At 45.2% G+C, this 14,055-nt stretch overlaps 1 protein-coding gene across 1 annotated transcript in view; it reads left to right on the forward strand.

Moving 5' to 3' along the window:
* Positions 1-5,673: 5,673 nt before the first annotated feature.
* Positions 5,674-14,055, forward strand: part of ARHGAP6 (Rho GTPase activating protein 6) — a 490,717-nt gene continuing 482,335 nt past the window's right edge. The window contains exon 1 of the mRNA XM_060086691.1: positions 5,674-6,252. Within this exon, the coding sequence (XP_059942674.1) occupies positions 5,674-6,252 (579 nt within the window). The remainder of the gene's footprint in view (positions 6,253-14,055) is intronic.

Below are 14,055 nucleotides of genomic sequence, written 5' to 3' on the forward strand. Positions count from 1 at the left end.
AGAAACAGGACTTTTTTTCTCTCCATTGGTTTTGCTTTTTTTTAAGTTCATAATTGGTAAGGGATGGTGGAATTAGACACACAAAATAGGGGGAAAGTGAGAAATATGAATAAGAATTGTCATTTAGGTTTCTGAATATAGTGCCAGAAGAAATTGTCACAGATCTTGAGGTTAACTAGATGAGTATGAAAACCTCAACTTGGTGCCTGCTTTAAAGAGAGAATTCATGGTTCCAATTCTGGGCAATGTGAAACTGATCCAAAATATTTAGTCAAAAAACTGACCTGTTGGTATATAAACGTAACAGAGGGCAAAAAGTTTTCTACACCCTGCTCTGAATATAGAGAATCCCAAACTGTCTTTCACTTGACCCAAAAAAGTGCCCTGCCTTGAAAGAACGTATTGGTATTATTTAGTTGGTATTGACAACACCTCTAAAACTTGGGGAGGGTGGTGAAAATCCTAGCTAGACTATTTACTGCGTCGACCAGTGTGTGTGTGTGTGTGTGTGTGTGTGTGTGTGTGTGTGTGTGTGTGTATCTGTTGATTTGGATGGTGCATGCATATTTTCAGCCCAGTGCCTGCCATATAGGAAGTTCCAACAAGTGTTAGTTATTCTTATATTGTCATATTAACAATTGATTGAAGGGTTAGGACCAAGCTGTTTGAGTAGATAATCTTGATGACAACACTAAATTCGAGTTACCAAATGGTGTGGACATGTTCGGTGCTTTTTCTCTTTAGTGTCGGCATAAATATTTTTTTCTGGATATTTCTTTAGGTATTATAATATTAAATTGTTCTCTAAGGTAGAGAGTTGAACTTATATCTTAGTCTTTTCACATCACAGTACCAGTTAGGACTCAATCTCTCAAATACCCTTTTATCTTGCAAATCATTATATTCACTATGTAGAGAATAACTATGACACCATTTCCGTCTTTGGAAAGTGATCAGTGTTCCTCAGTGCTGGGTTGGTGTTTAACAAAGTGAGTTTTTGCTAATCTTACTCATACAGGATTATCCTGCGACTTGAAATTTACCTCCACTGTTATCCGTCATTTGTAATTTAAGTTCTTGGCTATTATATTCGTTCAGGGAGATCCTAGAATAGGAATTGAGAGAAACACTCTTGGTTCAGCTGCAAAAAATTCCTAGCTTATAATCAAGAAGTAGTTTAGGCATGGGACACTATTGCTATTTAATGTAATTAGAATTCTTAAGTCCTGTAAAAGTTGTCCACCCGTTTCTCATATATTCCACATCACACAGATTAAAATCATGTCCTCCTTTTCATGTTTCAGTAGCTTGGAGGCAGAACCTTTGACTTCTTCTATGGGAGAGTGAGATGCTGTGCATTGTTTACCCCAGATACCACTAAGAATGTAGAAATGATATCAGAGGGATCACAATCAGTTTGAGAGACATGGGCAGGATGAAACAAAAATCAGTGATGTTGCCTGACTTGGGAGCCAATCAGATAGAAGTCTGAAATATTATATGGCAGTCAATCAGGAAGTTCAATGTGATTTGGGACTATATAAGCAATGGGATTATATAACAAACAAGGGTAAAATAGGATGCCCTAACCTGGAATATTGGACCTCAGGACTAGAAAGAAATAAGCAACTGGAGGTAGTCCAGAGGAGATCATCTACAATGATGGTTTTAAAGCAAAATATGAACTTTATAGTGTAACTTTATAGTGTATCAGACCCAAGGGGCATGATAGAAATCTACAGATAGCTTGAGGGTCTAGACACCAAGGGGAAAGAGGAATTTTGGCTGGAGATAAGAAAAATTTCAAGGGATAAAGTTAAGAAAAGGGAAATTTAGTTTTAGCAGAATATATTCTTTGGTAATAAGATGTATGTGTTTGTAGAACAGTGTCTTAAGGGAATAGAAAGAACAATGATGAATTTTCGAGGATCCTTGATAAGAGGATACCTTGATGTCAGACCAAGGTCTCTAGAACTGTCATTAGAATATTCTTGTGCCATGACCAGATGGAATAGATATATTTTTTATCCTGAATCTCTAGGATAATTACAACAGGGAATGAACAGTGAACACACTGTTCTGCCCTTTAATAAAAGATATCCTTAGGCTTTGATTAACTTCGGCTCTGAGGAAAAAAACAAAAACAAAACCAAATATGGACACTACTTTTCAACATCAAATGCCCTAATAAAGGAGCAAAGTCTTAGACACCTGATTTTTAAAGTATATGCATTCAAAACCATTTATTTCTAGACTACCAGTTATATTGCCTCTGAAGCAGGCTGATGAATTGTAAGAAAGATTCTGGGGATCAACATAACAAAACCAGTCATTTTTGAAATTGGTAAATGAAACCCAGATCTTCCTTAATCAAGTCTGGCATAAAATGGCAGTCAGTCAGAAAGGCCAATGTGAGTTGGGTCTGTATAAGCAAAGGGATTATATAACAAACAACAGTAAAATAGGATGCCCTAAATAGGAATGAATGAATAAGCCATACACCAAAATGACTGCAAAATAAGCCTAATAGCAGTCGGATTGGAAATCACAATCGTTTTTAAAATATCATTTTAAAAAATCCAAATAATTTTCTTATAAAATCTTTCTTTCCAGAAGTGCCATTACATTTTCCCCGTATGTTTTAAAAGCATATATACTTACAGCGGGTTTTTAAAAAGGAGCCAGAGCTTAACTTACGGATATTCAAAACAATTTATTCATTGTTCCCTATGCTGAGGCAGGCTCCAGGCTAATGGAGAGTCAGGAGCTGTTGGAAATAAGATGATGAATGAACTGGATGCGTTTGCTCTAAGCCTGAAGTGCCAACAGAACAGTCCCTCTGCTCACTGGCTTCCCAACATCCATGACCAAGCATGTATGACTTCCTGCCTGGAGGGTATTCTTATTAGCCCCATATCATTGTGGCAGGGTTGCATTTTCAACCCCATGGTCATCTTTTGGGCTTAGAGAAATAGCACATATATAAATTATAAATTACATTGGCTTAACCACCTGAGTTGTAAGTGGTCCTGTGACGTGTGACTTTGCTAACCATCTACTCCAAATGCCAAAATCCAGTGAAGCATAACCAGTTCCATGCACTGGTATCCAAATGGTAGAGACATTAAGTGTTTACTAGTGACAAGTTACATGATATTGTTAACTAAGGAAAGGGCAGGCAAGACCCGCCCTCTTTTACTTCTACTGTGACTCGTTTGAGGAGGGAAGAAAGCAAATGACATCAATCCCCCAAATGTAATTTGGTGTGTGTAGTCATGCAGGAAAATAAGCGATTTTAAAGGCTGTGTCTCTCCACAGCACATCTAATCGTCAGCCACTAGAAAGAGTGCTTATGTTTCAGGGTGAGAAGAGATGGGCGGCATTGAGGGTGATGGGAAATTTGCATCTCATTTTTGTCTTGTGGCAGCAGATAGGTCATAAAGTTACAGGAGGGAGCTCCCTGCGCGCAGTGGGTCCCGCTGCGTTTACAAAAACGGGTAGGTCAGAGATCCTGGGGTCCGAATGAAGCCCTTTATGGAGGTATCGAATTCTTCTGTTAATTAGATTTCATGACGTGACCCCTCCTAGACAGTCAAATACCTAGGACCGTCGAACACGTTTTGTAAGACGAGAAAGACATTAAATTTCCCCCTGAAAACTTTATAGGGAATGAAACAAGCCTTCCAAAATCAAAGTTGGACAATTCTGATGTTATACACAGCACGGCGAATGTTTTGTGTCAAACACTTATTTATAAGTTCCCTGTAAGTTTTGTTTTTTCTTTAATAAAAGTAATGGTAAAAGAAAGTCACCTTTACATTTGTATAAAGTTCTCTTCACCCAGAAGTGGTAAAAGAGGACACACGAACACAGTTCAATAAAGTACGCAGGCATTTCCAACATTCTCTCTGCTCCGCTGCTGACATGGTTGTGAGATGCGTCGCAAAACTTACATGTTACGTCAAAAAGCCCTCCGAGAAGCGGGCGAGGCTTCGCGCTTTATAGATTCTAGGGGTGGGACAGTAGCGGGGGAAGGTGCTCCCAGACTTGTTTTCAAGCAGGGAACATTGACATCGCCAGCGTTTTCCAGCTTCCCAGGAATGTGGCCGCTGCGCGCTGCGCCCAAAGGCGTCCCACAGCAGAACCCGGAGACCGATCGCTTTGTGAGCGCCAATCTCCGCAGCCTTTGGGCTGACGCTGCGCCGGGCGCCTGCCCCCTGCTCGGCCTCACTCACCCCTCCTCCTCGAGTACAGTTACTGCACGACCCTTACATGGCGAGGACCCCTCCCCCTCCCCTCCTTTTCTTAGTAGGTCCCCATCTCCAGCCCATTCATCGGCAGCCACTACATTTGAACTGAATCTCTATCCTTCCTTTTTAAAAACAAAAACAGCAGGGCGGAGAAAAGGAAGGCAGGAGATTTATCTCCAACTTCAGAGCAGCCGTCTTGGGCTATCCATCTGACACCAGTGGGTGGGGTGCAATCTGACACTTCCCTTCCTTTCCAGAAACGTGAGTGGAGCTGGCGCCCCCTTCGATTTGGGGGAGGGGAGACGGGGGAGAAGGTCCGCACTTCCGTCCTCGGGGCTTTCTCCCCAGGAGACCCGGTACCGGTGGTGAGCGGTGCTCTCGCTGCGCCGCTCCCAGGTTTGGTGCCTGGAGAACTCCACGTTCTGCTTTCTCCTGCTCCTGGCTCCGCCCCAGCTCCAGACCTGGCTTCCCTCCCGCCCTACCCGTCCGGGCCGCCCCCTTCCCGCCGCGTCTAGCGCGAGCGTGCGGGGACATCTCCGCGCCTACCCTGGGCCCAAGGCTGGGCTGAGAATATCAAGAGCCCCTCTCCGGCGGGTCGTGGACAGCCGACCCTGTGGTTGTCCCCTTAGCTCCCTGAGCGCAGCTGGGAATTCTCTCCCACCCTAGCCGCTCAGCCCTTGGAAGGCCCTGGGCGCTGCGCGCTCCGTGTCCCCGCTTTGTAGCGAGACTGGCACCTCGGGGGAACCTGGAGCTTGGAGACATTCTTGCGTCTAGCCAGTCAGAGGAGTGGGCGCAGCAGCCAAGTGGCGGCCAGACGCGTAGCTTCAGAGGCCCGGATACGGCGACGGTGCACGGGGGCGCAGCCCGGGTGCCCAGCTCCAGCGCGGGAGGAAGTCCCTCTCACTGCGCCGAGAGCGCGAGGGACGCGCCCTGGGCGCACGCCCAGGAGGCCTCCTCCCCAGCCCTCGGGACCGTCCTTAGGGCGCGAGGAGGAGCTTGCTGGAGACTTCGAGGCTGTCCAGAGCCTGGGAGCGGGAGCGCGGCATCTCCTGCCTCAGCTGGGAAGGGGGAGTGGCGCTGGCCGCCGGAGCTGGGCACCCAGCGAGCGCCTGACCTTCCTCCTCCTCTTCCTTATCCTTTTCGTGACTTAGGCTCTGGGAGAAGGTTCTGGCGACCGAAGGAGCCCTCCCTCCTCACCCCTTTTCCTAGAAGGCTGGTGATGGATCTCCTGCTTCTGCCCCTGGCGGGGCACTTGGAGCGCGCTGCTGGCGCGTGAGCCGGGAACTGCCCTCCACCGGCCTCGGCGAGCCTTGGCCCGACCCCGCCTGGCAGCCTCGCCTGAGCCCCCTTGCTTTCTGCGCCCCAAAGCGCTAGCAGTTCCGAGAGCTGGAAGAGGGTGGCCCTCAGGCACAGCCCCGCCGAGATGTCCGCGCAGAGCCTACTCCACAGTGTCTTCTCCTGCTCCTCGCCGGCCTCGGGCAGCGCGGCCTCGGCCAAGGGCTTCTCCAAGAGGAAGCTTCGCCAGACCCGCAGCCTGGACCCGGCTCTGATCGGCGGCTGCGGGGGCGAGGCGGGCTCAGAGGGCGGCTCGCGGGGGGCCACCGGGGGCCGCGTCTGCTCCCCGCTGTCCCTGGCCGAGGGTCTCGGCTCTCGCTTGGCGTCCTCTCCGCGGGGCCCGCCTCCCCGGGCCAACCGACTCCCGTCCCCTAGACCCCTCTGCTCGTCCTTCTCCACACCCAGCACCCCGCTGGAGAAGTCACCTTCTGGCAGCTTCCACTTTGACTATGAGGTCCCCCTTGGTCGCAGCGGCCTCAAGAAGAGCATGGTATGGGACCTGCCTTCAGTCCTAGCCGGGCCGGGCAGCGGCCGCAGCACCATCCTCTGCTCCTCCGGGGGAGGCCCCAACGGCATCTTCGCTTCTCCCAGGAGGTGGCTCCAGCAAAGAAAGTTCCAGTCCTCACCCGAAAGCCACGGCCAACCCTATGTCGTGTGGAAGTCCGAGGTAGGGTCCGGTGCCTCGTGTCCTCATGGCCCAAGGCTGGACACCTGGGCAGTTCTTTAATTCCTTCTCATTTACAGAGCCAGGGACCCACTGAGGGGTTTTCCTGGTGTGGCTGTTCCTCTTTGGCTGGTTAAATGGTGTCTGCAAATGGGACGTCCCCAGTGGCCACCCACACGTGTCTTGTTAGGACTTCTTGGCTCCACTTTGGAGCAGTGGTAGGAGCTAGAGGAAGAGGTGCTTTCCTTTTTGTGCTGCAGGTGATTTCCAAGGGTCATCTTATCCCTTCACCCAATGTTGATATTTTTTTGGAACTCAAATGATCTATTTCCAAGCTGTTTGTCAGGATTGAAGGAAATATGTTTTGAAATGTTTCTGCCATCTGCTTGTTTTACAGAGAATTCAGGAACATTGTTCTTGAGGGTGTTGTTGATATGTGTGTGTGTAGGTCTGTGTGTTTGGGGGAGTAACTACTAGAATTCTCTAGTTTTGATAGTTTCTTCTCCCTAAAGGTCTGATTTAGGAGATCTATGGTACTGAGTACTAGTTTAATCCTGGAGAAAAAAAAAAATCTCTGCTTAAGGCTATGAAAGATCATGGAAATATGCCCAGATTCCACTAAGGGCTACTAGTAGTGAAATGTACATGAATCAGGAATCATTAGTAAATAGGGAACTCCGAGGGAGGTATTTGGTACCTTTCAAAACGTTTGCTCTCTGGTTTAGAAGCGTGGAGAACAGAGCTAATGGGAACCTGTGGTTGATGGGTACTTGGAAAGATGCATGCTTTGAGAGAATAAATACTAGTTGTTTTAAAAATGAACAACTCCTAATCTCTTTCAGTCCACAAACTCTATAGATTTGCCTTGGATCTCTTTCCATAAGGAGAGATTCCATCCATTGTAATTAAATGTTTTAAAGTACAGTTAGAATTACAGAAATGAAATGAAATACCGTGTAATTGCTGGAGATTTAGATGAAATAAAGGAAACACAACCAAGAAAAACAGCTAGAAAATAGTATCCAACATCATACCTTGCTCTGTTAACATGAGATGATTGTGAAATTTTGGCTTTTATTAGACTGCCTTAGAAAAATCAGCAGTATTTATCAGAAATACTCGCATCACATATTAGTAAAATATTAGTTACTGTGTCAAAGTAACTGCTGCTGTTGGGTGGGGAGCATGGATTACAACAACTAACAAACACTGCTGACTGTTCTGCCCATTTTCTTGAGGAAGATAGGCAGTAGAGAGAAAAGTCAAGTAGGAAGCAAGAGATTCTCTCCAAACCAGGGAACTTAGCATTAGAAAGAGGGTCAAGAATAAATGTTGAATTTCTGTTGGTCTTTAGAAGGGCCTGGATTCCTACTCTATGTCAGAAGCACACGTTATCCGATCAATCTGTAGGAGTTGAGAGAAATGCAAAAGCAAGCCAAGTTTTTGGACTGGATAGCCACTGACATTCATGTTTAAACCAATTACATCGCTAAGAACATCTCTGCTTTCCTTAGCAACTGTACATACTTGGAATATAGTATATAGATGCTGTTTGTTGCTCTTATGACCGAAAGGCAGTCTACTGTAGATGATCACAACTGGTTAGAAATTTTCTTCTTATCCATTAAAATTTCATAATTAATGGATAAGTACCTGAACTTCATCAACACTGGGTGGCTTCAAACTGTTCTGTGCAGTATAGGGGCAGTCTGCAAGCTCACCTACCGTGACTTTCACCTCATTTGCAGTGGTTAAAACTAAGTACATAGCCATCTAGCAAAAGAACAAAATTTTCTCATAAAATGTTCGTGTGTGTGTGTGTGTGTAATTCCTTTATTCTTGAGGCACACATGGAATGACTGGATGGAATCCTGGCATGAAGGTCCAAGGCTGGTTTTGTGTAATAGAGTCCCGGATATCCTAACATAACCCCAGGGTCTGGAATGTAATGGCCTGGATTACCTTTCAAAGGTTTCATGCCCTGGAACCCTCTCAAAACCCAAGGAAATTCATCCTATTGAGCAGTGCTTGTCCTTCTCGTTTGAAAGCAAGCTAGGTCCTTTGTCCTAAAAGAGAATCTTTACTAGTGATGCCAAGAGTCCAGCAAATGAACACCTTGCAAGGTTACTTATGGGCCCTGGAGGGGAGATTTGGATCGTACAGACTTGGTTCTTATGCTTTTCCTGGTTGCTCTGGTTCAGGGTTTCTCTGCCTCTGCGCTGTTGCCAGTTGTGGCTGAACGATTCTTTGCTTTGGGCGCTGTCCTGTGCATTGTAGGAAGTTCAGCAGCGTCCTGGGCCTCTGCCCACTAGGTGCGAATAGCAGCCTCTCCACCAGTGTGACAATGAAAAGTGTCTGCAGGCACTACTGGATGTCCTCTGAGGGTCAAAACTGCCCCAGCTGAGAACTACTACACCAGTGAGTTGAATGTAGCCCCCCCATTATGGCCGTCTTGACAGCCCACAGAGTGCTTTCAGCTGGCAGAAAGTTTCCCTGGGGACGTCTTCCCATTCCAAAAGCATGTGGATCCCTCTTGAGTGTTGCCTGCAGATTCCACGGATCTCCTATGGTTTATTCAACTTTTCAGTTTCTCTTCCATTGAATCCATAGGCAAACCTGAGAATTCACCTTCATTCAGGTGTAGCCAGTAATGGATCACATTCACTTCTACTTAGTTCTTTCAGCAGATTCTCTGGTTTTAAACTAAATTGTTCGTACAAGGGCACCTGCTTCCAAGACTCGCATAAATGCCTGTAGCTCTATGCGGTGTGCTCACTCAAAGCTCACAAATGGCATTTTTATGGCCTAAAACCGGGAGGTGTTAGACAAAGCTACAACTACAGCTACAGCTGCAACTATCAGCTACAACTCAATATTTCCTTACTACGTGTTTTAGGATTGCTTTAACAAAATCTGATTCATGGACATGCTGGGTAGAATATCTATTGAGTAGAAAAAGGGAGAAGACAAAGGGATAAATGGTAGATGGTAACACAATTGGTATATACTTTTCAACTTTGTTCTTAGCAGCCAGGCTCTGTCCTTGACTCGGATCACAAACAAGGGAGTAAGGTCTCATTCTAACTCCGGGGTTCTCCTAATTCTTTTGGATCAGAGCTGAGATTATGGTCATAGCTGACATAGAGTTTGCCAGCCTCGAAAACCCATAACTAAAATTATTTCTCTCTTCATGACTTCTTTTCTTCATTTACACCCCAAGAACTTCTTGAGCACAAGCATTTCTCTATGTACCAGGAATGCAGAGAGGCTAAAATATGGTGTCACCCCTTAAAGAGTCTAAGGAGAAGGATGGATGAGTCAACCAATAGCTGCAGTCCAGAGGGTCAGCGCAGTGAGGGACTGGGGGATGTGATTCTCCGTGCTTTGGGGAGTCTTGAAAGGCTTCACTGTGCAGAGAACACTTGAACTTGATCCTCAAGGGTGACTGCCACTTATAAGAAGAAGAAGGGAAGTGATTCCTTGATGAAATAGAAAGGAGTGGACCTGCAAAGGCACAGAGGTGTTGGTGACGCTAGAGTTTCCAACAAAGAGGACTTAGAGGGGCTTAAGTGCAATCATTTGTTTGGAGGAGGAGGTTAAGATATCTGCAGTTTAACGTATGTAGCAACCACATGGCTTTTTATATAACAACCTAATGAAACCAGAAATTAGACACCTGTTTGTGGAATAATAAGTAACTATAGGCTCAGGTAAAAATGGCAGGAGGACCAAAGCACCTCTTGGCATCAAATCTGCAGGGAAGTGAAAGGATATATTGATAGAGTGTTTTTGAAGTTAGAAGTTTGGTGTGCCATGGAGCATCGGCTGCATCTCACTGTGTGTTGGATAATAGTATTCAACAGGCTGGGTAGCATTCATTATGAAGAGCCCCACTGTGCATGTCTCAGGAGTTTGGACCCCGTTTTGTAGAGCAGTGGTTCTCAACCTGGAGACAGTTTTGTTCCCAGGGGACATTTAGCAATGTCCAAAGACAGTTTTGGTTGTCACAACTGGGAGTGGTGATGTATTACCTTCATTTTGCAGCTGTAACAAATTACCCCAAACATATGGGTTTGAGCAACACAAATTTATTGTCTTATACTTGTGGAGGTCAGAAGTCTGAAATAGGTCTCCTTGGGCTGAAGTCAAGGTGTTGGCGGAGCTGTGTTCCTTCTGAAGGCGCTAGCGTCTGTTTCCTTTGCTTTTCCAGTGTCCCCCTTCCTCCATCTTCAACGCCAGCCATGTTGCATCTCTTTGACTCTTCTTCCAGTCATTTCTTTCTCAGACTCTCTTAAGGGTGCTTGTGATTACATAGAACTCACCTGGATAATCTCATTTTCTAAAAACATCTTTATTGGAGTATAATTGCTCGACAACGGCGTGTTAGTTTCTGCTGTATAACAAAGTGAATCAGTTATACATATACGTATGTCCCCATATCTCCTCCCTCTTGCGTCTCCCTCCCTCCCACCCTCCCTATCCCACCCCTCTAGGTGGTCACAAAGCAGCGAGCTGATCTCCCTGTGCAATCTCATTCTTTTAAGGTCAGTTGATTAGCAACCTTTAATTCTACCTGCAGCCTTAATTCCCCCTTGCCGTGTAAGCTAACATATTCACAGGTTCCAGAGATTAGGACGTGGATATCTTTGGTGGGACATTATTCTGCCTACTAACAGGGGAGGTGCTAGTGGCATCTAGTGGGGGAGAATCCAGGGATGCTGCTAAACACTCTACTAGGCACAGGACAGCGCCCACAACAAAGAATTATCTGGCCCTCAATGTCAATAGTGCCCAGGCTGAGAAACCCTGCGGTGGAGAATGGGGTAAATTGGTGATTTTTAAGCCTGAGTGTGTAACAAGATTGGATATGTGTTTTAGAGACATCACTCTAGTGTCTGTGGGGGCCATGCATCAGTAACGTGAAACAAGCAGGAGGACAGATACTCAGAGGAGGTAGGCATGGGGAAACCATGCCAAGCATCCTGCAAACAAATGGGAGTTGCCATAGAAACATAATACTTCTGTATTTCTTACTTTTCCACTTTAGCAAATTGTTTTCTTGCACTGTTGAACTACTTCGAATAGGTTGGTGTCTATAGACCACTGGTTTTCAACCAAGGGGTGAGTTTGCAGCCTGGACACATTTGGCAATACCTGTTGGTGTTTACGATTGCCAGAGTTGAGGCAGGGGGTGTGTGCTACCAGCATCTGATGGATAGAGGCCAGGGATACTGCTAATCGTTCTGCAGTGCACGGGACAGGCCGCCACAACAAATAATTATCCTGCTCAGATTTTCAACAGCACCGAGGTTGAGAAACGCTATATAATTTCTTACTTTATACAAGAAACTGAATTCTAGGTTTTGCTTTCTGGTACCATTTGCTCTCATGTTTCTGGCTTTACTCTGTCGTTTTTTCTTTTTTCCTGGTATATGTCAACCAAGACTTTGAATTGGAAAAAATACCTTTTTGAAAGGTATTGAGGATAGGAAAAAAGTATGGGGTGTCTCAATATATGTGTAAGAAAGAATTGAATTGTAAATATGTAATGACAGAAACTGGAATTAAAATTTAAAACATGGACAGAGAGGAATATTGTGATTAAAAATAGAAGCTCACCCATGTCACCAAAGAGGAAGTAATTAGAGTAAGATGGCTTCAAACAGGAAATTGACAAAGGACATTTTACAAGGAATTATGTCTGTAATCAGTATAATGGCCTAAGAATTTATAACTTAGGAAAATAGTTATTCAGTTTTCATATGCTTTCTCTTGGAGTATTTCTCTGCTACACTTCATTTCATTTCTAAGGTAATTTTTATTTTTACTAAAAAACTTTTTTTAAGCATCTTTATTGGAGTATAATTGCTTTACAATGGTGTGTTAGTTTCTGCTTTATAACAAAGTGAATCAGCTATACATATACATATATCCCCATATCTCTTCCCTCTTGCATCTCCCTCCCTCCCACCCTCCCTATCCCACCCCTCTAGGTGGTCACAAAGCACTGAGCTGATCTCCCTGTGCTGTGTGGCTGCTTCCCACTAGCTATCTATTTTACGTTTGGTAGTGTATATATATATGTCCATGCCACTCTCTCACTTTGTCCCAGCTTACCCTTCCCCCTCCCCATATCCTCAAGTCCGTTCTCTAGTAGGTCTGCATCTTTATTCCCGTCCTGCCCCTGGGTTCTTCAGAACCTTTTTTTTTTTAGATTCCATATATATGTGTTAGCATACAGTACTTGTTTTTCTCTTTCTGACTTACCTCACTCTGTATGTCAGACTCTAGGTCTATCCACCTCATTACAAATAGCTCAATTTCATTTCTTTTTATGGCTGAGTAATATTCCATTGTATATATGTGCCACATCTTCTTTATCCATTCATCTGTCGATGGACACTTAGGTTGCTTCCATGTCCTGGCAATTGTAAATAGAGCTGCAATGAACATTGTGGTGCATGAGTCTTTTTTTTTTTTTTTTTTTTTTCCGGTATGTGGGCCTCTCACTGTTGGGGCCTCTCCCGTTGCGGAGCACAGGCTCCGGATGCGCAGGCCCAGCGGCCATGGCTCACGGGCCCAGCCGCTCCGCGGCATATGGGATCCTCCCAGACCGGGGCACGAACCCGTATCCCCTGCATCGGCAGGCGGACTCTCAACCACTGCGCCACCAGGGAGGCCCACATGAGTCTTTTTGAATTATGGTTTTCTCAGGGTATATGCTCAGTAGTGGGATTGCTGGGTCGTATGGGAGTTCTGTTTGTAGTTTTTTAAGGAACCTCCATACTGTTCTCCATAGTGGCTGTATCAATTTACATTCCCACCAGCAGTGCAAGAGGGTTCCGTTTTCTCCACACCCTCTCCAGCATTTATTGTTTCTAGATCTTTTGATGATGGCCATTCTGACGGGTGTGAGGTGATATATCATTGTAGTTTTGATTTGCATTTCTCTAATGATTAATGATGTTGAGCATTCTTTCATGTGTTTGTTGGCAATCCGTATATCTTCTTTGGAGAAATGTCTATTTAGGTCTTCTGCCCATTTTTGGATTGGGTTGTTTGTTTTTTTGATATTGAGCTGCATGGGCTGCTTGTAAATTTTGGAGATTAATCTCTAAGGTAATTTTTAGCTTAAATAGAGAATACTATGAAGACAACTTCTTGTCAGACTGAATTGAGCTTCCACCAGGATTTTGGGATTTGAGGGTTGGCATGAGCAAATTTAGACTCTTAAAGGACCTCAGGTAGCATCTAGTTGCAACCTCCTTACTTTACAGTTAAAGACAGGGACTGAAAGGGTTAAGTCCAAACTCAGACAACAAGATGAGGGCAGAACCAACCCTGAAATCCTCCTTGACTCTCAATATTAACTGCAAAACCTCTGGCAAAAGTAAGCGACCATGAACATCTAGAACCTTGGCAATCTTTTTTCCATCCCCATTACTTACCGAAACAATTTTCTCAAAGCTGCCCAAATCCCAGGGCTTTCTTAGACCCCCTTTGGCTGGACTTCAGGGTGGAACCGACAGCACTGTTCTGCACCGTCCCCACCCCTTTCCCCAGCACTCACAGAACAGTGTCAGCTCCCTCCCCGTTGCCTGCTTCTCAGTCTGTAATGTCTCTTCCTGCTCTTCTGTTTCTGTGCTTGTCGTCCATGCATCGCTACAGTTCTGTGCTTTTCCTTCAGATAATTCTCCCTTGATGATCTGGTTCCCTTTTGCGACTTCAGCTGTCATCCCTCTTGGGGACACTCGTAACTCTGTGTGCTGGAGCTCCTAACATCTATTTCTGATTTCTTGCAAGACA

The sequence above is a fragment of the Mesoplodon densirostris genome, chromosome X (assembly GCF_025265405.1).
Source record: "Mesoplodon densirostris isolate mMesDen1 chromosome X, mMesDen1 primary haplotype, whole genome shotgun sequence".
NCBI classification, from domain to species: domain Eukaryota; kingdom Metazoa; phylum Chordata; class Mammalia; order Artiodactyla; family Ziphiidae; genus Mesoplodon; species Mesoplodon densirostris.